The following is a 25626-nucleotide window of genomic DNA, read 5'->3' on the forward strand; positions in this document are numbered from 1 at the left end:
ATTTTTATTATATTAGTAAAATCAATATATTTATACACATGTATACAATTCATCATGGTATTATTTATGTATTTATTAATGTATATACATATAATCTATTTAATATAGGTTTAATTATCTAAAGCATTTATTGGCATGATGTTTTGGCGCCAAATTAGCTTATTTAAATGACTTGGTTTTAATGGTTGTTGTTCTGATGAAGTGTCAGATGAAAGCACTTAACAACTGTGCACTGTCGTTTGTATGGGTTTGCAATAAATCTTATAAATCTCATTTGCCTTAGCTGTGGAGTGTTTCACGTACAGCTTTCTGTGCCTGTCTTGGTGGTTCATACTACTTCCTTGGAAGATATAGGTCCCCCTCTCTGACCCAAGAAACCCATAACATGTATTTAAACTTATTGGAAACACTCACCATCCAACCCTATACCATATCAGTGGTTGACTTTAACTACCCACTGTTAACTGGGAATCAGATTCCTGGATTTTGTAAACACAACCTCCCCAAACCAGATTGTCAATACACCAAACAGGGGTGCAAACACACTGGATCTAGTCCTCACTAATTTAAGAGAGTGCTGCATACCCCCTACTGGAATGTCTTCTCTGGTAAGATCAGACCACAAAATGGTCTCCTCTGAAGTAAAAATAAAACCTGGAACCCCATTTAAGCACGGATTATTCAGGAACTACTCTAAGACTAACTTTCTATTAAATTATAACCTGTCAAAATTTCAAGTCCCCATAAACCCTGAGAACACTGCTGCCTATGTGGAACTGTTCACAGAAACCCTATACAAGCATATTAATAGCTGCATAGCAGCAACTGTATCCACCAGGAAGAAGTACAGAACTAACTAAAACAACAAGCCACCCTGGTGGAATCACAACATCAATAGGCTGTATAACAGAAGGAGGAAAGTCATGGCAAAAAATAGGAGGTGCACACCCAGCAGGCTAAACACACTGTCATCAAACTAAAGAAACAACTCAGAGGACAAATAGAGTCTACGACAACCACAAGGCATTATTTAGCTTTGTCCCCAGCTGCAAAGGTAATACACAATTGTGTGCAGATTTCATTGTTAACGGACCAACCTATACTGAGCCAGAAGGTAAAGCAAACCTACTGGTTGACAAATTCAGCTGCAGCTTTATCCGTATCTCCCCCACAACCTTCCTTCAGGAAATACAGTCAAATATAACTTCCCCTGCTATTACTAGGGAACAGGTCCTTAATGCTGTGTCTAAGACCAGCTGTATCAATGGGCCCAAACAGTACCCCAGAATGTCTTCTAAATAGTATGAAACATGGCCCACCAGGCCCCCTGGAATTGCTGTTTAACTGTAGTCTCAAAACAGGCTTTGTGCCTCATTAATGGAGAACAGCATCAGTCATCCCTCTGCACAAAAGTGGGCCACCTACAGACCCTGGAAACTATAGACCCATAAGTATCATTAGTCTTATATGCAAAGCCATGAAAAGAATGATCATGGAAATGATTACTAATGACATAGGAAACCTCCAGACACTGGGCCCAACCCAAACTGGTTTCATCAAGGGCATGCCTACTTTACCTGCTGGACTTCTTTGAGAAGGTCACCAAAGAAATGGATGAGGGGAGAATGGTTCACACTCCCTAGCTTGACCTGGCCAAGGTATTTGATACAATACCCCATTCAGGCATTGTTGACAAACTCAAGAGGGTAGGTATAAACCCTTATGTTACCCAATGGATAGCCATCTGACTCACAGGCAGGACCCAGGAAGTTAGAATTGTGGAGTCCACCTCTACAAAAAGGCCAATCACAAGCAAGGTTCCTCAGGGATCAGTCCTGGGACTGGTGCTTTTTGGTATCTACCTCTCTGAAGTCACAGCCAGTGTCAGTGGCCTCTGGCTGACTAAATTTGTAGATGATTACAAATTAAGGACAGTCATAGAATCCCCCACTGACACAAATATTCCCCAAGAAAGGCTGGCACAGACAAATAACTGGTGTCAGAGCCATGGACTATAATTAAGTGCCAAGAAATGCATAATAATATCCTTTTGGATGTCATCTTCCCCTGGTAACTATCATATTGTCAACACAACCTTAAGAGTTGATTCAGTTGTCAGGGACTTGGGGACACATGTAGACAGTAATCTAGCCTTTGATCATCACGTGTCTACAGTAATGAGGAAATCATTCTATGTTGTAGAGCTTATAAACAAAGGTATGGCATCTAAGGCCAAGGAATTAGTTGTTCCACCATATTTGGCATCCATCAGACATATCATTGAGTATAATGCCCCCTTTTGTTTATACCTAACGAGGCATATCCAACAATTGGAACATCCACAGAGGTTCCTCATTAAAAGAATAAAGGATGTACGTAACATGTCCAGCCTTTCTTGGAGAATATTTGTGTCAGTGGGGGATTCTATGACTGCCCTTTATTTGTAATCATCTACAAATTTAGTCAGCCAGAGGCCACTAACATTGGCCATGACTTCAGAAAAACATCCTAAACACACATGCCCCCACAAGAAATGCCAGAGTCAAAACACAGTACTCCCCTTGGCTATAAAAAAGCACCAGGGCACTAATGAAAATCAGAGATAAGGCCTGGAAGCACTGGCACTTAACAAAACCCCCCTCCTCTAGACAGTCATTCCTAGAGTTGCACAACAAGGTCAAAAAGCAAATAAAAGAAGATAAAGTCCAATATTATCAGTCTGCCCTAAACTCCTCCATTCACAACCCTAAGCAATTCTGGTCCACAGTAAATTCCATTCTCCACCCAATTAAAGTAGGCACCCCCCCATCTACCACTCCCCCTTCCTCTGGCAGTATTGTTGACTCATTCAGTAAAACTTTACTGAAACCATTCTGTTTTTGACTAAACAACACAATCCACTACCCAGCCTCTCTACTTCAAAACCAAATACTCTGCCCACAGTCTTTTCTTTTTCATCAGTACCTGCCTACTATATAAAAAAATTTCTGTTGAAACTTAAGCCTACAAAACTTGCAGCTGACAGTCTCCCCTCTGAATACCTAAAAATAGCAGCAGTAGCCCTAGCTTATCTGGTCTCTATCTTAATTAACCGGTCTTTATAAGAAAGCTATGTCCCCACACTGTGGAAAATATCCCACATTATTCCCCTCCATAAAGGTGGCTCCTCCACTGAACCTTCCAATTACTGCCCCATAGCCATCCATTGTCTACTTTACAAGATAATTGAGAAATGCATCCATTCTCAAGTCTTAGATTACCTCTTAGCTAATAACCTCCTCTCCAGCACCCAGCATGGCTTCCGGCCATACCACAGCACTACTACCGCCTTACACTCTTTCAATAATGCTATCCTTCATCATAAAAATAATTGCCTGTTCTCCTCTGCTATATTTCTGGATCTCTCCAAGGCTTTTGACATAGTCTCATACAAACTACTAATCTCTGTTGTCACTAAGCTATCCTTTTCCCAATCAGCTACTGATTGGTTTCACAGCTATCTAACTGGTCACCAACAATCAGTTGTCTGGCATAATGACCTATCGCCTTGACTTCCTGTAACATTCTGTGTTCCCCAAGGCTCCATCCTTGGTCCCCTACTATTCTCAATCTTCACCAATGATCTATTCACAGTCACCAAGCATGCTTCTTTTATACAGTATGCACATGACTCCACCCTCATCTGCTCAGCCTCAACTATACCTGAACTTCACAAGATCACACGGGAAGCCTTTTCATCTGTAGAAAACTGGCTATCTAATGCCCAGTTATTACTCAACCCAAGCAAGTCTAAACTCCTTATCTTCCAACCCACTAAATCTAACCCAGTTATCCCCCACTTTAATATTCTAGCCAAAGACAATACCATCATCTCCCCTACAGAACACACCAAACTACTTGGTGTTGAGATTGATAATGTCAGATTTGACACTCACATTTCTCTACCCATAAAAAAGGTTGACAAAAAATTAGGTGCATTGTACAGAAACAATCAATTCCTCACCAAGACAGACAGAATTTCTGCTGCCAATTCCCACCTAATCTCCAACTTACTCTATGCCTCTCCTATACTTACCTACCTTAGACAAACAGACATAAACAAGATCAAGAATTGCTACAATATAATTGCTAAGTTTGCCACTGGTGCATCTTATCGCAGCCACCACTGTATCTCACTTAGAGAACTTGACTTGTTTGAACTCCCTCAACTTCTTCACATGAATTAACTCTCTCTTGTCCACAAGTTAGTAAACCATCCTCTTAAAGTCCCAACCCTTCAAAACCTTCTCTAGCCCTACTGTTCCACTAGACCACTACATTCCATCAGCAAAAATCTACTTCTAGTAACCAAACCCAAGAACTCAGCGGGAGAAGCATTTTTCTCCTGCGTCATATCCAGATTATGGAACAATCTCTATAACCACACTACCTTCTTGCAATCATTTCAAGACTGCACTAAAAACTCACTTAAAAAGTTATGCCCATGCACCAATCCCGACTAGTAATCTTCCTTTTACCTCCCCTTCCGCTCCCCACCCCTAGCCACCCTGCCTCACAGCATCTGATCATTGCATTCCTTCCTCTGCAGGCTCCGGCTCACCATTTACCCTCCCCTTCCCTCCTCACTCAATCTTTCAGACCTGTTATAACATGCTTAACTACCTCACTTCATCTCAACTCCAAATACATATCCAACTAACTTACACCTAGCTTCCTCTCACTACCACGTACACTATTCACTCAGTCTCCTCTCTTACTCCTCTATCTTCCCCTTCCATCCCATTAGCCCTTCTATCTTGTTCCACCTTCGTGTGGAGCTTATGCTTTATATCTGCTTGAGTTTAGTGCAATATTTGTATATAAGATTAGAACAGTATCTGTTTGAGCTTAGTACTATCTGTATATACATCCTACCTTTATTACTAGCCTCTAGCTAGATATTGGTATATCTGTTCATTACTATGTTTCATATTGTATGTATAGCTAATGTTTGCTGCAGTATGTATTATTTGGTATTGTATGTATATTCAATTGTTCTTCATGTACTCTGCTGCTCATTTATTGTTCTGTGGATGTTTTCTCCCTGGGCCTCCACTGAAAAAAGGACCTGCATCCAGATGGAATTTCCTGGTAAACAAATGTAAATAAATAAATAATAATAATAAATAATGTAGACCACCTCAAGGCCCTATCCATGTATTCTGTCTCTTACAGGCTGTTGAGGGGAGTTCTATGCCTGGCATACAGGGCAATGTTAGACCCACCCTGATGGACCTCCTGCATATCCACAAAACAAACCGCACCAGAATTACCCTTTCCAAAGACTTAAACCTTGCCTGTGATATAAAAGAGACCTACTGGAGAGACAAATATGTATCCCAGAGACTACCCCTTCTCAGGAACAGGCTCCCCATCCAGGTGAAGCCGGGTTGCTCAGTGACCCATTTCAAGTATAACTTGGACAACTGGATGGGGAACAAGAAATTCATCCCTTGTTTGGCACTTATGTTTCTAATGGACACAGGCAGCTTATAAATGGCTCATGCCCCAGGCCCCTGCTTGTAAATGTTTCATCTCTCAAGCCTCTGCTTACACTTATCAAGGGTATCAGAACTTGTCAGAGATTTAGGATGACTAGGTTTAAAAAGGCCCTTGTGGTCAAGAAAATCAAGTGTATATTTATGAAAATGTTGTCTATTATGATATTCTGTATGCCATCTGTCATTTTCTTTGTGTAGGTTTATAGCTAATTGTATATTTGAATTTACTAAATGAATTTCTCATTTTTTTATTTAAAGTCTGGAATTTTATTATTCACTTTTAAATGTATATGTCTACTAGTCTATTTATTAGAATATGTGTATTGTACTGGCACAGTCTTTAACTGTTGATTTTTACCCTTCTAAGAGTTACATTTTAAAGGCTTTGATGTACTACAGTGGTCTTGCTAGTGGCAGAAATACCATAAAGGCCGGAGTAAGGGGTTGTTATACTGGAGAGAAAGACCATTTAACCCACTTTGGAAATGTTTGTGTGTGCGTGTGTGTGTGTGTGTGTGTGTGTGTGTGTGTGTGTGTGTGTGTGTGTGTGTGTGTGTGTGTATGTGTCATGCCACTTGTGTACAGAAATAATCTTGGACATGTTTTCAATTACTGTTGGTAAAATAGGAGTGGTAGGCTTTGGAATGGGAACAATGTTGGTGAGATCTTGTGGCTCCAGTTATGGTAACTCTGCTGTGTAGCTGAGCAATGTAAAGGTTGTTTGTATGTGGCTGTTACTCAAGTCAGTGATGCACATTTAGAATATACTTTAAAGGACAGTTATCCCTAACACATTATTCATTTGCCAGCTATGTATTTTTAAAGGCCATATCATGGCATATTAAATGGCAAAAGTGGTCCAGATCATGAGACCATAGTCTCTGTCCATCACATTTAAATTGGTGGTAATGAGAGAGATTATATTTCTGTTTATCAGATTACTCAGTACTTTGTCTGAGGACATCAAAATCTGGTAAACAAATTGGGAGAGTAACACTGCTGAATAAATGGTCCAGAAAAGACAGATCTGACATTCTGATCTGCAGCTGAACTGTCAGAGGAAAAGGGTTAGGGAGAGGGAGGGGTGATTCGAAGTTTGTGTTTGCATGCAAAATCAGTGAGGGAGGGAGTTGAAGACTGGACATTTTTTAGGATTGTTTGGGTAACACCAGCTTAGTTGTTGGAGAGTTTCAGTGGTGCAGATTTGCCATCTCAGAACATGTACCTACCACTTCAGTATCAGAGACAACGGGAAAGGGGAAAAGCCCTAGATAATCAAAAGTGCTCAGTCCATGTCAGTGATAAAATAAAGCATGCCATGCTGACCCCTGGTACAAAGTAAACTTGACAGCAGGGAAATAATTTTTCATTGGGACTGGACGCACTCTTGGCTGGAATAATCATAACTGTGACTGACCCCATGGAGGATTTAGGGGATGTTTGGAATGTCACTGACATGAGGAGGCCAATATCAATACGTAAGTGTGGGATTACAGTGACGGGGAGCCATTGGGGAGCTGAAGCACTGCTAAACTGTTTCTGTTGTCCTGATTTTGTAAACCACAGTGACCTTAGATTTGTTAAGAAAATGCTTCTCTTCATTAACAAATGTGTGTCTTTTTAGTATGGATATGTCTTGTAGTTCTGAATATTCTTTCAGATTGATTATACACATCTGTAGATGTAGCTAGAAGTTTCTGTTATGTATTTAAATCTTATAATGTTGTCCCTTCTTATGTATGTAGTATTTAAAAATTTCTGTTGCCAATTTGTTTCATCCTGTGTTCTGAAATTTGTTTTTTTTTTATGTCTTGCCCCTATACCAATATAAAACATGTTTTTGAAGAAATATTCATATTGTAAGCATCTTGTGTATATGTGTGTACTCTACACAATTACTTACATTTATTGATAGTCTGGTCTCTGTGAGCCTTAATGTTTCTTATTGTTGCTCAAAAATATAGTCAATTGAGTACTGTGGTTATGCCTCCCTAAACGATTAATGTTCAGCTACTGCACATAGGAAAGCACTGTGATAAAGACTACTTATTCCCCACCATTAATAAAGACATTTCAGATTCCTGTGTCTGCCACCCTTACAGCAAGTGTTTCTTTTGTTGTAAAAATACTGAAAAGCTTCAGGTGTTTGTATTGCAATGCATGATTCCTCTCCCATACTTGGTAGCTTGCTGCATCTTCCTTGGTTCCTTGTTGATTAATGTCAATATCTTCTGTTCCCAGACTCCTGAAGTGTGCTGCTAATCATCCTGAGATTTCCAAGCCACTAGAGTACTTTGTCAGCCTTGTCAAGCGACTGTTGGAGAGACTCTTGGACTACAGAACAGTCATCGGTGATGAAAGCAAGGGGAACCGAATGAGCTGCACTGTGAACCTCCTGGTAGGGCTGCTACCACAATTTCAGTTTCTTCTTGCATATATACACTGAAAAAGAATTCTTCATGTTGCTATGTACAATAATGCAAGTAATCGTCTTGATATAGTTAATGTAACATGTCACATGGCACTTTGGGCTTGCTCTTAAGGTGTTTTTTGACCTGATAACATATCCCATTTGTAATTATATTAACAAATATTTATGAAATGTGTAGTATATCTTACAGCAGTTTATGTAAGAAACTGGTATTTCACAGTAGCTTATACAAGAAGTTTATTTGTGTATAGCATTAGTAATATGGAATATCACAATTTGCAGTCCAGTAGAACAGCTCCGAGAAGCAGTAAAAAAGTGTGATGTAGGGCAGAGCACCTAAGATTATACCATAATACCTGAACTAACATCAGATTTAAAGAAATATGTAGATTAAAAAAAAGGTATGCTTGAGGGATTTACTGACATGGTACACACTGCTTGGGTCTAGTGCCTAGAAAAATGCCATGAAACTGTTGATACACAGCAGGTAGATAAAGTGTATTATATATACAGCCTAGAAACACAGTATGAATAAGGGTTTCTCTTTAACTGTTGAATAACATTTGCATCAAATGGCTAAACATCGAACCGTATCCATCGAACGTTCATTCAGCAAACGCTCATTTCAGTGAACAGGAAATTTACTAGTTGGCCAACACTTCCCCATCTGCCCTTTTCCCCACTGTAGTGTGGCCTTGGAGCTGGTATGTATTGTTTGGGGGGGCTTGGATGGTGTGAGGGATGAAGCCCCCACCTGGGTAGGTTTGAAATACTGTGTTGTGTGAGATGGGGAACTGTTGGCTAATTAGTTACTTTACCTGCCGAAAAAATTAATATTCACTCAGTAAACGTTCGGTAGATAAGGTTCAAAGTTTAGTCATTCGATACAAATGTTATTTGACTGTTAAACATAGACCCATGAATAACATCACAAATGCAACTTGTAAACAGCAGAATGGTACACCAGAGATGTCATTTGAATCTGCTTCACAACAGACTACAAACTTGACAAAAGCCACACTGATGTTACCAGAGCTGCCACTGCTACTATGTTAGGAGGCTGTGTACAAATCACATCTCTGGTACACATGTGCATGAATGAATGTATTCACACACACACACACACACATACACATACACACACACACACACACATATATATATATATATATATATATATATATATATATATATATATATGCGTATTTAAAAACAGAACTACAAAAGAACAAAAGTTAAGCCATTTACAAGCGTGTACAGACAAACTGAGACCAAGATCCAGCAAGGCACAAGCATCCCATGTAAGTAATGCTATACCTGGCAGCTAACAAAAGCTGCATCACTTACTAATTATCAAGTGCAGGCATTACATCCATCTGTACAGCCCAGTAAGTATCCATAGCAAAGGTAATTCAGATATGGACTGCTAAGCATGAGTGTGTAATGAGGTCAAGCCATTCAGAAATATTTGGAATTCTGCTACCTTCTTCTGCATACCAACCCATCCATCCTGGTATGGACTGCAGATGGCCTATAATAGGGAGCTGCATAGTATGTGTTGATGTCTATATAGAATTCATACCCTTCACAAAGATTCATGCAAATTTAAAATCTACAGTCAGACGATGGAGAGCAGCTAAACGTGCTGATAAACCGAAGACTTCAATCACAGTAGCAAAAACGGCACAACACGACCATCCATGTACAAACTGGTTTATTAAATCCAAACTTTCGAGCCAACACTCTTTTTCAATAATAAAACACTTAATTAAAACCACACATTAAATAGACAACACCAGCCAGTCAAAAAACACATGTCATTAACTCATTAGGTGTAATATTACTTCATTAAAATAGCCACTCCCAAGAATCTAAATGCATATATAATATGACATAATATATACTTATTGTTAACTTATCTATGCTTGTTTAAACTTATTCATATTAACTTTATTCAAACATAGGAATTCTATCAGTCAATAAAAAATTAAAATAAAAATATCAAACTAAGAACATATATATAGTGTGTAATATGCCTTCTAACTAACATATGCCTGCTTTAACTTTAAAATAGGTTTAGTACTATTCACTTTGTTCAACCCTGGATGGACATCTGATCTAAAAAAGTTTATCCATTTATATTCTGCTCTGTCTGTCATGTTAACAATATCTCCTCCCCTCTTGTTCTTAAACACCCTCTGTAACACCCTAAACTTAATTACATGTTCATTACCTTGCTCTATAATATGCTTGCTAAGTGCATTCGTTTCAACTCCTCTACGCATCTCTGATAAGTGAGATGCTGTTCTTTCTTTAAATTTACAATTAGTTTTGCCGATGTAAAAACAAGGGCATTTCTCACAATTAGCGAGATACACTATATTTTCACTGTTACATGTAATGAACATGTATTTTGTTTAGAGTATTACAGAGGGTGTTTAAGAGCAAGAAGGGAGGAGATATTGTTAACATGACAGAGAGAGCAGAATATAAATGGATAAACTTTTTTAGATCAGATGTCCATCCAGGGTTGAACAAAGTGAATAGTATTAAACCTATTTTAAAGTTAAAGCCGGCATATGCTAGTTAGAAGGCATAGTACACACTATATATATATGCTCTTAGTTTGATATTTTTATTTTATTTTTATTTTTATTTTTTATTGACCGATAGAATTCCTATGTTTGAATAAAGTTAATATGAATATGTTTAAACAAGCATAGATAAGTTAACAATAAGTATGTATTATGTCATATTATATATGCGTTTAGATTCTTGGAAGTGGCTATTTTAATGAAGCTATATTACACCTAATGGGTTAATGATATGTGTTTTTTGATTGACTGGTGTTGTCTATTTAATGTGTGGTTTTAATTAAGTGTTTTATTCGCGAAAAAGAGCCTTGGCTCAAAAGTTTGGATTTAATAAACCTGTTTGTACGTGGATGGTCATATTGTGCCATTTTTGCTACTGTGATTGAAGTCTTTGGTATATCAGCACGTTTAGCTGCTCTCCTTCATCTTTGGACTGTTGGTTTTGTTTGCTTTGTTTCGGGGAGGTCAGCACATCCCATATTCTTGCCTTACAACCAGCCTGTGAGAAGGGAGAATCCTGCTGCAACTATGAGTGGACTATCCATGAAAGGAATGTTAGCTGTTGGTGAGAAACCTCTTTTGCTTCTTTCAGTATCTCCTGGGTCTGGAAGATGCATTAATTAGAATTGCTAGCGCAAAAATATAACAGATTTCAATGGCAGAGATCATCTTTCTCTGCATACCTAGAGATGGGGATAGTGCCGAGAGGACTCAGAATAACTAAAATGCCAACATATGGCAGCAAATATCCTGCCCTCTTAAAGAAATGGCAGGAGCTTAATCTTTGCACTAGGATGGAATATATGAAAATTATGAATGATTTCTTTGTGGAGATAGAGCGTGATCTGTGTACTCAGATTGATACCTTGGAAAATGAACTTGTTACTTATGGAGAATTTGAAAATATTACTCAGCATTATCAGAATATTTTGGATAAACTTGCAGACTTTGAAACTAAGTTAATATCCACTAAGAAGCGTAAGCTTATTAGGAATATTTCTGATTTCAAAAACAGCCGCATTTTCTCATGGCCTAGAGAGGAAACTGTAAGGGCTCATATTTCATCTAGTACGAGCACAACTCAAGCCAGATCATTGCCATCTCGCATTGGGAACGAGAGGACTTTAAATATAACAAATACGGCAGCACCTGTTGTATGAGAAGACATAGCTACGCATATAGGTGAAGCCATTACAGCATTAGACTCTTTTGTGAACAGTTCTACTGTTCGTGAAGTCAATGAGGAATCTGTGGATGGTGACGCCTCTTTAAATCAAGTGGATAATATGGATAATATGGCTCCCAGTGCTATAGAGGCGACTAATGATTTTTTAGGAACAGGCTTGACGAGAATAAAACTGCAACTTCCCACACAAGTACAGCCAAGAGGAAGAGATCAAAGCAAGCCAAGGGGAACACCACAGAAGGACATACAGTGTGTACAGGAGGACTTGGGGGCGAGACCAAAGGTAGGCCCTGTAAGGAGGAGCAGAAAAACTTAGCCGGACACACTGTTATTAATCTGGTTTTGAATTTACTGATATAGAATTACAACTGCTAGATAAAGGTTTATCCTTCATTCCATCCATTAATGGCATGTTGAATGACAGTATCACTGAACTAAGAATGTTTGCTAGGAATTTAGATCTGAAAATGTTATTTGGAAGTAATAACACTAATTCTGATGATATTTTAAAGAGAAGCAGTACTTTTTTACCTAATAGTACTGCAACTGTTACAGCTTTTCTGCAAATGTGTGAAAATGATTTGTATAATTTATTTTCCAAAGGGAAGCCATCTAATTTTCACAATTTGAATGTATGTGAAAGAAAAGCTTTGTTTGAGCTATGTAACAGGACTGATATTGTTATCAAACCAGCCGATAAAGGTGGTAGAACAGTGATATTGAGTGCTGAACAGTATCAAGAGTTGATGCTTGAATTTTTGCATGACAATAATACGTTTAAATTTATAAGTAATCTTGAATTGAACAAGATGATTTATAGAGTTAAACTGAGTTATATGATTACTTAATGCAACTAGCGATCACTCCTGAACAATATAATTATTTTTATATAGAACATTCAGTTTGTCCTGCAATTTATGGTTTACCCAAAATCCATAAGGATTTGCTGCATCCCCCAAAGAAACCTATAGTCTCAGGTAAACAGTGGGCACGAATAGTATTAAACCTATTTTAAAGTTAAAGCAGGCATATGTTAGTTAGCAGGCATATAACACACTATATATATGTTCTTGCTTTGATATTTTTATTTTTATTTTTATTTTTATTTTTTATTGACTGATAGTATTCCTATGTTTGAATAAAGTTAATATGAATAGGTTTAAACAAGCATAGATAAGTTAACAATAAGTATATATTATGTCAAATTATATATGCATTTAGATTCTTGGAAGTGGCTATTTTAATGAAGTGATATTACACCTAATGGGTTAACGATATGTGTTTTTTGATTGGCTGGTGTCTGTTTAATGTGTGGTTTTAATTAAGTGTTTTATTCTTGAAAAAGAGCTTTGGCTCGAAAGCTTGAATTTAATAAACAAATTTAAAATCTGTTATTCTGTCAACTTTATAATTTTCTAAGAGAAATATTTAAAACTTATCCCTATTTTGTGGACCTTTACCCCCCATTATTTATAGGTTTGTCCAGGTTTTTTGGTCTAAGGGGTTGCGGTATGAACAAATCTGTTTGTAGTTGGATTAACTTAAGAACTGTAGAGAGATACATACATACCTTCATACATACATATAGATACAGATATAGCTATAGATATAGATGTCCACATAATTGACATTTTAGTGTTTGGGGTACACACTAGATGATCATTTGGTTTGATTTTTGTGTGGGCTTAATTTTCATCACATAGTATTTCTTGTTAATGACAGTATCTTCAAAGCACCTACACTATTTACATGGGTGCTGGACACTCTAGCAGAAGACCTTTTAATGAAGTCTTTATATTCCCTTACCTGGACAGATTGTTCCTTCTGGTCCTGTCAAGGGTACTCTGAGTAGTGCCCATGAATTGGAAGGAATCTTCGATAGTTTCATACTAGAAGATTGCCTTCAGTGAAGAAAGTTGCAAACTTTTCACTAGCAGTCATTATTGCTTACTGTGAGGGAGGGGCAAGGAAGTAATAGTTCTGACTGCCTAGCAGAGCTCACAGTGGAAGGTTCAGGCTCCAGTATTCTATGCTTTTTTGGCATTATGCTGGTCATGATCTTCACACTTCCATTCACATGCAATTTTTAATTCTGATATTATACCAGCTTAGTACAGAGACATAATAGGTAAATACAACATTCCCCACTTTGAATAGAATTTACATAGTCACTTCACCTGAAGGTAATGATGAATGAGCAGCTTGTCTAGTCTTCTTGCTTATTCATTAGAAGTGAAACCCTCAGAAAAGAGGCTTCACTTACATCAGGTGGTACTAAAGCAGTGTTCCATATCTTCAAATGTCTGGAAGGGAAATTGAAACTAAACTTTCCTGTTTTGGTTTGAAAGCTACTCTGTGATGTAATAAATGAGAAGACAGAGTGACACAGTTCCATACCTGCTTTGCAGGGAAGTGATGCAGAACTGACTGTGGGCTGAGACTATGGCATCACGCTTTCAACTTTTCATGTTCTAGAAGTGATAGCATTCATTGACTCCTTCATTTGAAAAGTTTCACAGGCAACACAGATTCCTAGTAAGTTCTGTACAGATTTGCTTTACTGCTTTCATTGTTTCCATCATCATACTTTGCACCACAGCTAAGGTATGCCAATGGCTTATAACCACTTTGTAGCATTATACAGATACAATAAACATAACTTGTGTTTAGCTATTGTTGAGTTTGCCCACAAATCAGGGTACTTTTCATATGGTAAACAGCATAATTATTGGATAATTCTCATCAAAAGGTACACAAATTGAGAAAGAAGAATGTGTAGGCTATCAGGTGGGAATTGAACCAAGTCTGTCAATAAACAGTTGCATTTTACTACCAGGTATAGCTGAAGAACTTAGAGACCTGAATGCCCCATCAGCTCCTTAAGCCCCCTCATTACACAGACCAGTGCTACACAAGTATTAACTTGGTACATGCATACCAGTGCATGTTGTATGCATATCTAATTAAACAGGTACACAAAGAATTAAGCATCTCATTTTGGACTTGAACCCAGATGTCTGGGATGTTATTCCATGTTGGATTCATAGTAGTATACTAACCCTGCATTAACTAAATTTCATTAAAATAAATAAAATAAAATTCACAACCGGCTAACAATGATTATAATAAACCCATGAGACATATAACACTGACAATCCACTGAAATGATATTACAGTACAATGTACACTATCCAAATGTAAAAAATGAATTCATCAAAGTAAAGTCAGAATAAAATCCTGCTAAAATACTCTTAACAATATCCATCTCCACCCTGTAACCCCTATAGTAAATAGGTATTTTTTTTCTGGTGGAAGACTTCATACACCACTCCACCCCATCCCTTTATATACAGTGGCTTAGTAGGCTACACTAATATTTGCATAATCACATACTAAGTATATATCTAGTGTTACTCAGATTGAACCTTTCGTGGTTTAGTTTTGAGCTGTATTTGACCATTCACAGTCATCTAAGGCTATCACACTCATAGATGGATCAATTTATCACCACACTTCCCTCATTATACTACAGGCTGTGGCAGTGAAGCATCTAAAGTGCCCCACCAATATCGTTACCTGCCTCAATGCACAGCTTAGTGGCAAACGTGTTAACTGAGAAATAAACTAAAGATGCACGTTGGGTCACCAAGTCCTTCATCTTTTATGTGAGTATTATTTTACAACAACAGATTGATATCACATTACTGCATTCTAAATCTCAGCTTTACATTTTGATTGGCTGAAGTTTGAGCAGGAAGGTTGGCATTAACTGATGTCCTTGCCAGTTTTTTCTTTAGCTCCAGTCTAGCTGATTAATAGTTTATGCATGTGGAAGCTACCCTTACAATCTGGAATCTGTCCATCTGTTATATCTTTAGCAGGATATAACCGATATAGCTTAGGTTACTGCAGCAGTGATCATTCGAACACCTACTGTCATGGCAAATTTACTTACATAGCTGTCTTTGCTGTGACTAGCATAGTCCTTGGTTCCTATGTGCATGTGAAATTAATGTTTATTGTTAATTGTATAATAAAATGTATTTACTATTCAAAAGCATGCAAGCTGAATGGACATACCAGTCAGCATGCCCATTACAAATCAAGCATTCCCACAAAAACAAGTCTAACTGTAAAAATAATTTTCTCAGTGCCACTAAGACAGACCTTCCCATATATTACAAAAACAACTCCATGGAGGAGAATAATGAACAACTTAGAAAAATTAATCTTAATGTATCTTAATGCATCTAGCTATCTTACAATGAGCACATTACTCAGCCCCTTCCAGTAAAACTAAATCAGTATTTTTCTTCCACGCAGTAGTTACTTCACTAACAATAGCATATCCTGCAAAAAACATTAGGAAAATGTATTACTTAAGCAGTCTATTTCTAACAGTAATAACTTAAAATAGGTAGAAAGTCTAAAGAAAAAATAATACACTCGTGTTACAGTCCTGAAAAAAAATTGTGTACAGGCCAGTCTCCTAACTTAAATAAAGCTTAGTGAGACAGGTTACCTCAATACACTGGCTAACATAGTACTGTCTGATGCTATTTTCTTTACTATCAGAAACATTGCCACAAAAAACACTTTGCTTGTGGTAGATTTATCTCTGTAATATTGCCTTAATAAGCTCCCCTTACTTCTAAATGCAGCTCTTTGATTGTTTCTCTTGAGAATACAATACTCTGTGTGTGGGCTCCACTCTATTCCACCCTCACGCAACTTGGGATCCACTATGTTCCCCTACCCTACCCCCAATTTCCACCCTGCCCACTACACCTACATTTATACTTTCCAACCCATGCCCACCTCTCACAATTAACCAATAACAGCCTCTAGCAACACCTCCCCCATCCACAATCACAATTACGACATCTACCCTGTCTAATACTCTTACAGCTTTCAATAATACACCCTAACTATCCTAAACATATACTACACAATAACCTAGGAATCCTACAGTACAGCAAACATTACTTCCACTGTCATGAAGTAAATGACATATCTTACAATCCTTTCAAAAGCAAAACTTTCTTTTGCGGTCACCATAACACTACTCACCCTTCTCACATACATCACATCCTTACACTCACACTTGCATCCACCCAGTGTCTCTCCCACAATCACAACATTCCTCCAATATACCATATTTTTCAACAATATCTCCCAAACTATATCCACATTTAATACTAAAAACATGTACCTTTAAACACTTAAAGCTCAGTAAGTCATCATACTCCAACTACCCACATAAGCAAAAACATATTATATTTTTCTACACTTATCTGTATACAATAACTAAGCTGGTCCTTATTGGGGACATCCACCCCAACCCTGGCCCAAGCACCAATATGCAGTCAGAACCAACCACACTCCTTCAGACCAACACGCCTCCTCTCCCAAACCACAACTCAGTGCACAGCCTATTTCTCCTAAACATACATTTTCAAAGTATATGCAACTAAGACCCATGATCTCCACACACAACCCTCTCAAACTATAGCCCAGCATTATAATAACTACTGAAACCTAGATTAAGCCAGAAATAATTAGTAATGAAATACTTCCCCTGGATATAACGTAATCAGGTCAAAGAGGCTAACAAAAAGAGGAAGTAAAGTAGCAATAGTTTTTAAAAACACCCTAGAAGTAATCCAACATCCTGAAACTACCCCCAAAATTTAAAGCACTGAAATTCTCATTACCCAACTCAAACTCAATAACAGTAAATCAGTTTGCCTAGTAGGACTACACATTCTTCTGGAAACAGTCTAGCCACAGTTGAAGAAGTCATTCAGTAGCTGTATTACAGTATAAAAGAGATACCATAATTTTAGGTGATGTAAACATTGACTGGAAACAAATAACAAATACCTCACTTGACCTAAACCTATTTGAATTCTCACAATATTACACATCACTACCAGGTCCCACAAAACATCTAGCAAAGAAAGTACACTCAACTGGTTCCTTTCAAATAAGCCCCATGACATCAATGTCAACAGAACCTTACCAGACAGTATTAGTGGCCATCTACCCACCTGTGCTATCAGACAGCTGCTAAACTTTCAGAAGCAAGTAACTTACAAACAAGTCTGTAATCTGTAGAATTTTAACCCTGAATGCTTTATAAGAGCAATATAACTGGAACTGCCTAAATTGCCACCAGATGAATCATTTGATGAATCATCATTTTAATCATATCTTCCTAACCATCCTAAATAAGCAGGACCCTCGCAGATAAAAAAGAGTCAAATCCATTCCAGCATCCTGGCTAAGAAGGACTACTAAACAACTGCTCTTTAAACAGAGAATGGGCCTGGAAAACATATACAAAACTTAAAATTCAGTTAGCACTATAAAATTAGAGATATTTCAGATATCTTACAAAAAACAAATACTTAGTGACAATAAAGAATATTTTACAAACTTACAAAATGCCCATCAACATAACTCCAGACTGTTCTGGCAGTCCTTAAAGTCCCTACTCAACCCCAGTCAATCCTCAATCCCCAACTTACCACAACCTGTAGGTACCCAGGTGATACAGTAACTCAGTTCAACACTCACTTTGTAAATTATGTCACTACCAAAAAAAAAAATCTCCTCCTCACGCCTCACTATTCCACACCCCCCTAACAACAACAAAGTACTCTTTAAACTTATTAGTATGCCCACCTCAACAATAATAAAAACATATACTAAAAATGAAACTAACCTCCGTGGCAGCCAACAAGTTACCAGTACAGTACCTCAAAACAGTAGCAGAAGCTGTAGCATTCCCAGTCTCCATTCTTCTCAGTAGATCCATAAAAGAAAATCATGTCCTCAACATCTGAAAAATATCATACATCATACCCCTACAAAAAGGCAGAAATTCTTCCGACCTAACCAACTACCATCCAGTTGCCATACTCACACCCCTATCCAATATATTAGAAAAATGTAACCACACCCAGTTGTTGGAATACCTCACCAACCATAACCTATTCTCTTCGACTCAACATGGCTTTCTGCCTAATCATAGCACCACTGCTGCCCTTATAAATTTTCAAACACAGTTAATCAACTCCAAAACAATGGTAACCTAATCTTAACAGTCTTCCTAGAACTATATAAAGTGTTTGGTACTGTCTCACACCAGAACCTCCTTGAAGAACAAGTCTCTCTAGGCCTCAATACCTCATTACTAACCCAATTCCACAGCTACTTATCCAATAGGAAACAAGCTGTGAAATGGCAACAAGATTATTCTGATTTCCTCTCAAGTCACAGATGGAATCCCTCAGGGATCAGTTCTCGGACCCCTACTTCTACTTTTCAATTGCTTTATCAATAATCTACACTCTGCCACTAAACAAACTGTCCTGGTACAGTATGCAAATGCTGCCACTCTCATCTTCTCAGCCCAAACACCAGCCTCTATGCAATAAAACACCCAAAAGGCCTTTCTAACCATTGAATCCTGGCTATATAACTCACGCTTACTCTTAAATCCTAAAAGCACAACCAATGCTTTTCACACCTAAAAATTACTCAATGCAAAAATAATCTTTTCATATCCTGTCAGCCAACAAAACAAAAATAGAATATGTCACATAGGCAAAACACCTTAGAGTAATGCTCAATGATAATGTCAGATATGACCAACACCTACTCCTAGCCATCAAAAAAAACAAACACACTGGAAACTGGGATCCCTCTTCAGGGCTAGGAAATTCCTCAATAATAACTTCAGAAAAAAACATAGTACAAACATATTTACTTCCTACCCTACTCTATGCTTCACTCATCTTTACAAATCTTAACTTAACCACAAAATGTAAAAAGATAGACAGCCTATAACAAAATTGCAAAATTTGCTACAAATAATCCTCAAAAAAAAAAACACCATGGCATAGCACTGAAAAGCTTTAACTGGCTAAAACTTAAAAACCACCTCAACTACCATCAACTTATTACAGCCTGTAAACCAATAAAGTCCCCAGAAAATGCCCAGCTCTGAAAGGAATACTACAGCCCTATACCACTAGCAGAGCCTTACAATCCAACAACAAAGCTTTTCTATCCATCACAAAATCAAAAAACAGAGCAGGAGACTCACAATACTCTAACCAGGTAGCAAAAATCTGGAACCAAATCCCCCCATGCACTACTTCAGGCTACCCCCCCATACTCAACCTAAACACCACCTTCAAAGTTAACACTCCCTTCACTTAACCATTCTGTACCCTAATCTTACATGTGTAACTTTATATCTCTATCACTAAAAAATGTGGCTGTATATTCTGCCACAACTGTCATTTACACTAGTCTTCTACAAACTGCTACCTCTATTTTCTTTAATACAAGTCTACACAAGCTCTCTATGTCAGTCTGCCTAATGTTTCATATAACTATTTCCCCTCTTAAGTTCTGCCTCCTGCTAAATCCCTTGCTCTCCTTTACTCTTCTCTGTATCTGTAATTTCTCTATAACCAATTACCTCATGAAAAAAAAACGTGTTTCCTTAAATTCATAGGCTACTCTATGTTGTATAATGTTTTCCAGATGTCATATAACTGTGTTTTCATGCAAACTCAGTGCATTTTGCAAAATGTTTTTTTTTTAATCTTTAAATGTAATCTCCTAAAATGTGGAGCTTTTCTCCCCAGGCCTCTGCTGAAAATGAGATGAACCTCGTACCTTCCTGGTAAACAAAGAGAAATAAATAAATAAATACAGATACAGACTCCTCAGTAACTTAAAACAAAAATGGCAGAAACTGCAATGTACTATACAGGCATTGGCATGTACACATTGTACTGTACAGTACATACTTTATATATTCCCCAGACTACCAGCAATGGCAGGGACCACTGCAGTCCATTTATATAATGATATTGTTTAGAAAAGATAAAAATGTGTTTTCTTAAAGAATATCAATGCGTTATAGCAACAATCCATGGTCAACTTTGAGTAATGCAGGATGTACTTGACTTTATCAAACCACCCCACCCATCGATAAATCCGCCATTACCCAAACCAAAATGTGGATTATTGCCAAAATTACCCTCTTATCTAAGTAAAACTTGCTACCTTTCAATCCACTGTGCAACAGCCATACTGAGCATGTATTTTTTTAAGATTAGGAAGTGAAATGGGACCTTACAGTAAAACCTACTATTATAACATAACATTTTAACTGATTGTATAACTGTAACAAAGAATGTAAATGTTTTTATACAGCAATTTAAAATAACTCTCTAAATTGAAAATGATGAAACCTTAATCATAACTTATCAAATAATCCAAATAACTGTCACCTTTAGCCATATACTGGCAACACTGGTAATTTAACTCTGTTTTTTTCTCAAAATGTAATTTTATAATTCCATGTGAAATCTTTCTAGCAGCGTGAATTAAAAATGTAGCATTTCTGTATTACCTAATGGCATATGTCATGGTCAAAAAGAGTCCTTGAACCAGCTACCAAATTAACAAATAAAAACTAGTGAATACATTTTCACCATGTGTGTGTCAGCAGTTCTGTCACTGTTTTGGAAACTTTCACCTCTTCAGGAAGGCGTAGACATCCATAAATGTTTCTATGGAAAAATTAATTCCTCGTGTCTTTCCTGAGCCTTTCACCATGTTGTGCCCACTTGTTCTCATTTCAGTCTCTCTCTCTCTCTCTCTCTCTCTCTTTTAAAATGTTTTTCCTGCTTGGACTCTGGATTCTTTTCATACATTTTCTGACACCTGCTTTATCCAGTTCAGGATCACTGGAAGAGTCTAAGCAGGCAGTGGGGCATAAGACATGGGACCCGTCCTGAATGGGATGACAGTCACTCACAGAATGCAAACAAGCACAAAGACACACACACACCTACAAGCATGATCTAGGATCATCATTTCAACCTATCAGCCTGCATTTGGGATGTGGGAGGAAACCAGACCACCCCCAGCTGAAATGCACATTGAGACAGGAAGAACATAAAGATTTCATACAGAAGGCAATCTGACCAGGAACTGAAGCACAAAACCAAGTGCAGTGAAACAACTATGCACCACTCTGCCACCCCTTGGATTCCTTTGAAATAGTCAGTGTTTCTGTTACAACTTCCAAGATTGTACATTTTGAGCTCTTGGAGTCTTTCTTTCTATGACTTCTGTTGAATTCTAGATACTTTTCTTGTTACTACCCTCTGTACTGGGTCTGTCCTGTCTCTGTCACTATAAAGATGATTTATCCAGAAGTGCACATATTATTTCATCTATAACATTATCCGCTCAGTGTATAGAGGAATAATGATATCTTTCTTTGTAGTAATGATTCCTCATCCTGTACATGTCATCTGTATCCCTGCTACCTTCTATGCATCTGTCAGTATCCCTGTCCCTTATAAATACCATCAGTATCTGTGTCCCCCTCTTATACATGCAGTCAGTATCCTTGTCCGCTATACATGCTATATCTGTCCCTTCCTATACAGGACATTAGTGTCCATGCCCCCATTTATGTCATCAGTATTTATATCCCCTATTTATCCAGTCATAAACACTGCACCCCCACATGTGCTGTCACCACCCCTATACCCATATACATGCCTTCAATATCCCTATCCCCATTTACATGCCTTCATTATACCTATCCTCATACATGTCATCAGTATCCATATCTCCATATATGCCATGAGTATCCATGTTTATGTAATACAGTCTTTCAGTATCCCTGCCTCTCTGATACATGCCATTAATAGCCCTGCCATTAAACATTCCACAAGTGTCCCTGGCTCCCCTTCCATACATGTCATCTGTATCCCTATTCTGATATAAGCCATCAGTATCCCTGCCTCCTCCTATACATGCCATCAGTATCCCAACCCTCTTATACATGCCATTAATTTCCCTGTGCCTGATATACATGTCATCAGTGCAACTGTCCATGTACAAACCATTAATATCTCTGTCCCCCGCCTATACGTGTTATCAATATCTCCGTCTTCCCTTATATGCCACTATTATCCCTGCCCCTGTATATTCCATCAGTATCCCTGTCCCCTGTATATGTCATCAGTATGGTTGCTCCAGTCCTAAATATGCAATTAGTGTCCCTATGCCTTGTTTTTCAAGTTTTCATAGCCATACAAATCATTTCTTCCTCTACTATAATTTACATCTCAGTCTTGCTGCTGTGCGTATGCTGTTTTCTTTATTCTTAATTTGTACCTTGCTACCCTATCATTCTATCTTACTTTGATCCTTCTTTCCACTATCCACATCATCATTACCTCATGTGTAAGGCTGCTGTTTCATTGCATCTTTCTATATATGTTGTTTATTCTATCTGTTAAGTACAATCGGATAACTAAATTAGCTCAGCATTTACTGCTGTAGAACTTGTTAAATGCCCTATATTTAATGTTCTGGGTATATCTATATTTGATGTTCGGTGTATATCTGTTCTCCAGGACTCCATTAAGAAGTGTATGTTTATTAAGCCATTTGACAATACCCAGTTAATTAATTAGTAAACAAGTGAAACGATGACTGTTTGCTCCATGCATCCTCTAGTGTGGTCCTCTGATATATCTCGCATTACTGTCACCCTTGCTGAAGTCCATCAGGTCATCTCATTCTCCGTATACAACACAACTAAGACACTACTTCTCACATGTCCCTAAGCCACTGCTGTGATTAAATAAATATTATTTTAATACCCTGAGCAGTACTGTTATACACGCATTAGGTTACCATTAATTTATAAATCAATCTATTGACCATCTATTTGGTATTAGATTAATGCAAGAGAATCCTTTCGTGTCAGTTTTACATTTTTTCCATTTAAGTGAGAATTACCTCTGATATTACCTTTCTAACCAAACTAATTTAGCAATGTGTTATGTAAGCAGCTGTTGTAATTGCCAGAATAAAATGAAGAAAAACAATACTAAGCATGAAACTAATGCTGCGGCTTTACAGACTTTCAACATGTCAAGCACATTCCTAAATGCCTATGGTTATCTCAGAATGTGACAGCAAAAACTAATTGGCTGTTATGTATTAAAACACATTGGTTTTCTCTTTTCACTGTAATATATTTCTAATTTAACTTTCATTTTGGCATTCTTTATACCCTTGTTTTTTTTGGCCATGTGTTTTGTTTCTTCTTTACAAAGCTTTATCTCATCCAAATCTTTTCATTTTGATAATAATGACTGAAATAAACTATCCACTTGAAAAACATTTAGAAATAATTTTAATTATTTGACAAGATTGTGATCCACGTGAAAAGTTCATTGGTGATTACTGTATTCTGTTAAAGGTCAATGAATCAATGTTAATATGCTTTTCTCTACCTCCCCCCAACAGAATTTCTACAAAGACATTAACCGAGAGGCGATGTATATAAGGTAAGCTGATTTTGTGCCTCAAGTTCAATTAAATTTGATATGCATTGTTTTCCTGTTGCACAATTTTTGTTTGTGCTCTGCATTTTCTCACAAATAATGCAGCTTTATTCTGCCAAATAATACTGCCTTTTCCCTAGGCATAGCCTTTTCATTTTCATATATATTACTATGGGAAGTGAACTTGTACTAAGAGCAAGTTATTTTCTTTTTCACTTAGTGCTGTGTACCAGTATAATGAGAATATAAAATAAATAACAACCGTGATACTTTCCACCTGCATAAAATGACAGTTGTAAAAAATCTGCTAAATGTTTTCTGTGCATTAACTCAGCCTAGATAAATAAAATGTAGCCTTAGCATTCATTACCAGATGCCAAAGGCTTGTTCATTTAAGTCTTAGAAAATTAACATATTTGTCATAAGGTATGATGTTTTCCCTTTGCCTGAACTAACTGCTCAGAGTATCACCAGTTGTCAAAGCCCATTTTTTCCTTCATAATATCTACATGGTATTTATTAATTTCCCATTCTAGTGAGGCATAGGCAGAGTACTACAGCAGCCATATATGGTATTACATCGAATAGCAGTAATATCACAGGGTGATTGACACTGTCAAGAAGAGTCAACTCATTTCTTATGTATTGACTCCTCAGTTTGAATGTTGGTTTTCCTGTTTGCTGTAGGTTGAATCTGGAGAAAATGTTGTTGCCTGCAGCTTTTAAATTAATTGTGATACTGACATAAACTTTAAGGACAAAGAACTGGCAGCACAAAACTAGTATGATGACTGGATTCAAATTCAGCAATTATTTATTCCATGAACGAACGATAAAATACATAGCGGGACATAACTCCAAGAACTGACAGCACAAAACAAATGAAAACTGGTTAAGTGCTTTCACCCACTGATATAGTGGGCTTCTTCATGGAATAAATAATTGCAGAATTTGAATCCAGTCATTATATTAATTTTGTGCTGCCAGTTCTTGGAGTTCTGTCCCATCATTGCTTCACCGTTCGTTCATGGATTAAATATTTGCTGATCTTGAGGTGCTTGTTACACTTATTGGAGAGTCCGTGACCGGGATTTGTGAGTTTATTGTCTTTTGTTTTTTTCTGAAATCACACAGCAGGCCTCATGACAAAATGGCCTTTCAACGTCTAGAATTACTCTATTCAACAATTAATACCCTCTAAATCCTCTACATCCCCTGCTCTGACTCTCCTTATCCCGCAGCATTTCCACTGTAATGTAAAGCTGAAATATAATCATGTGAATTGTAAAATTTACATTTCTGTCATAATTGTTGCTACATCTGTTAATTTCTAGTGCATGGTTTTTGTTATACATTGTTAATTTTTGTTCTGTTTTTGATATTTACAGCTTACTGCCTCTCTGTTTTTTTCTTCTTTGTGGATTATTTCACCCGGGCAGTACTTGCAAAAGGGTCAGTTGTGATCAGTGTACCA

At 37.4% G+C, this 25626-nt stretch overlaps 1 protein-coding gene across 1 annotated transcript in view; it reads left to right on the plus strand.

The window, feature by feature from the left end:
• DOCK2 (dedicator of cytokinesis 2) overlaps window positions 1–25626 on the plus strand; it is a 4134711-nt gene that overhangs the window by 3546748 nt on the left and 562337 nt on the right. The window contains exons 35-36 of the mRNA XM_044069535.1: window positions 7782–7938; window positions 24115–24155. Of these exons, the coding sequence (XP_043925470.1) occupies window positions 7782–7938; window positions 24115–24155 (198 nt within the window). The remainder of the gene's footprint in view (window positions 1–7781; window positions 7939–24114; window positions 24156–25626) is intronic.

The sequence above is a fragment of the Protopterus annectens genome, chromosome 4.part0 (assembly GCF_019279795.1).
Source record: "Protopterus annectens isolate FY-2018-M chromosome 4.part0, PAN1.0, whole genome shotgun sequence".
NCBI lineage: Eukaryota > Metazoa > Chordata > Ceratodontiformes > Protopteridae > Protopterus > Protopterus annectens.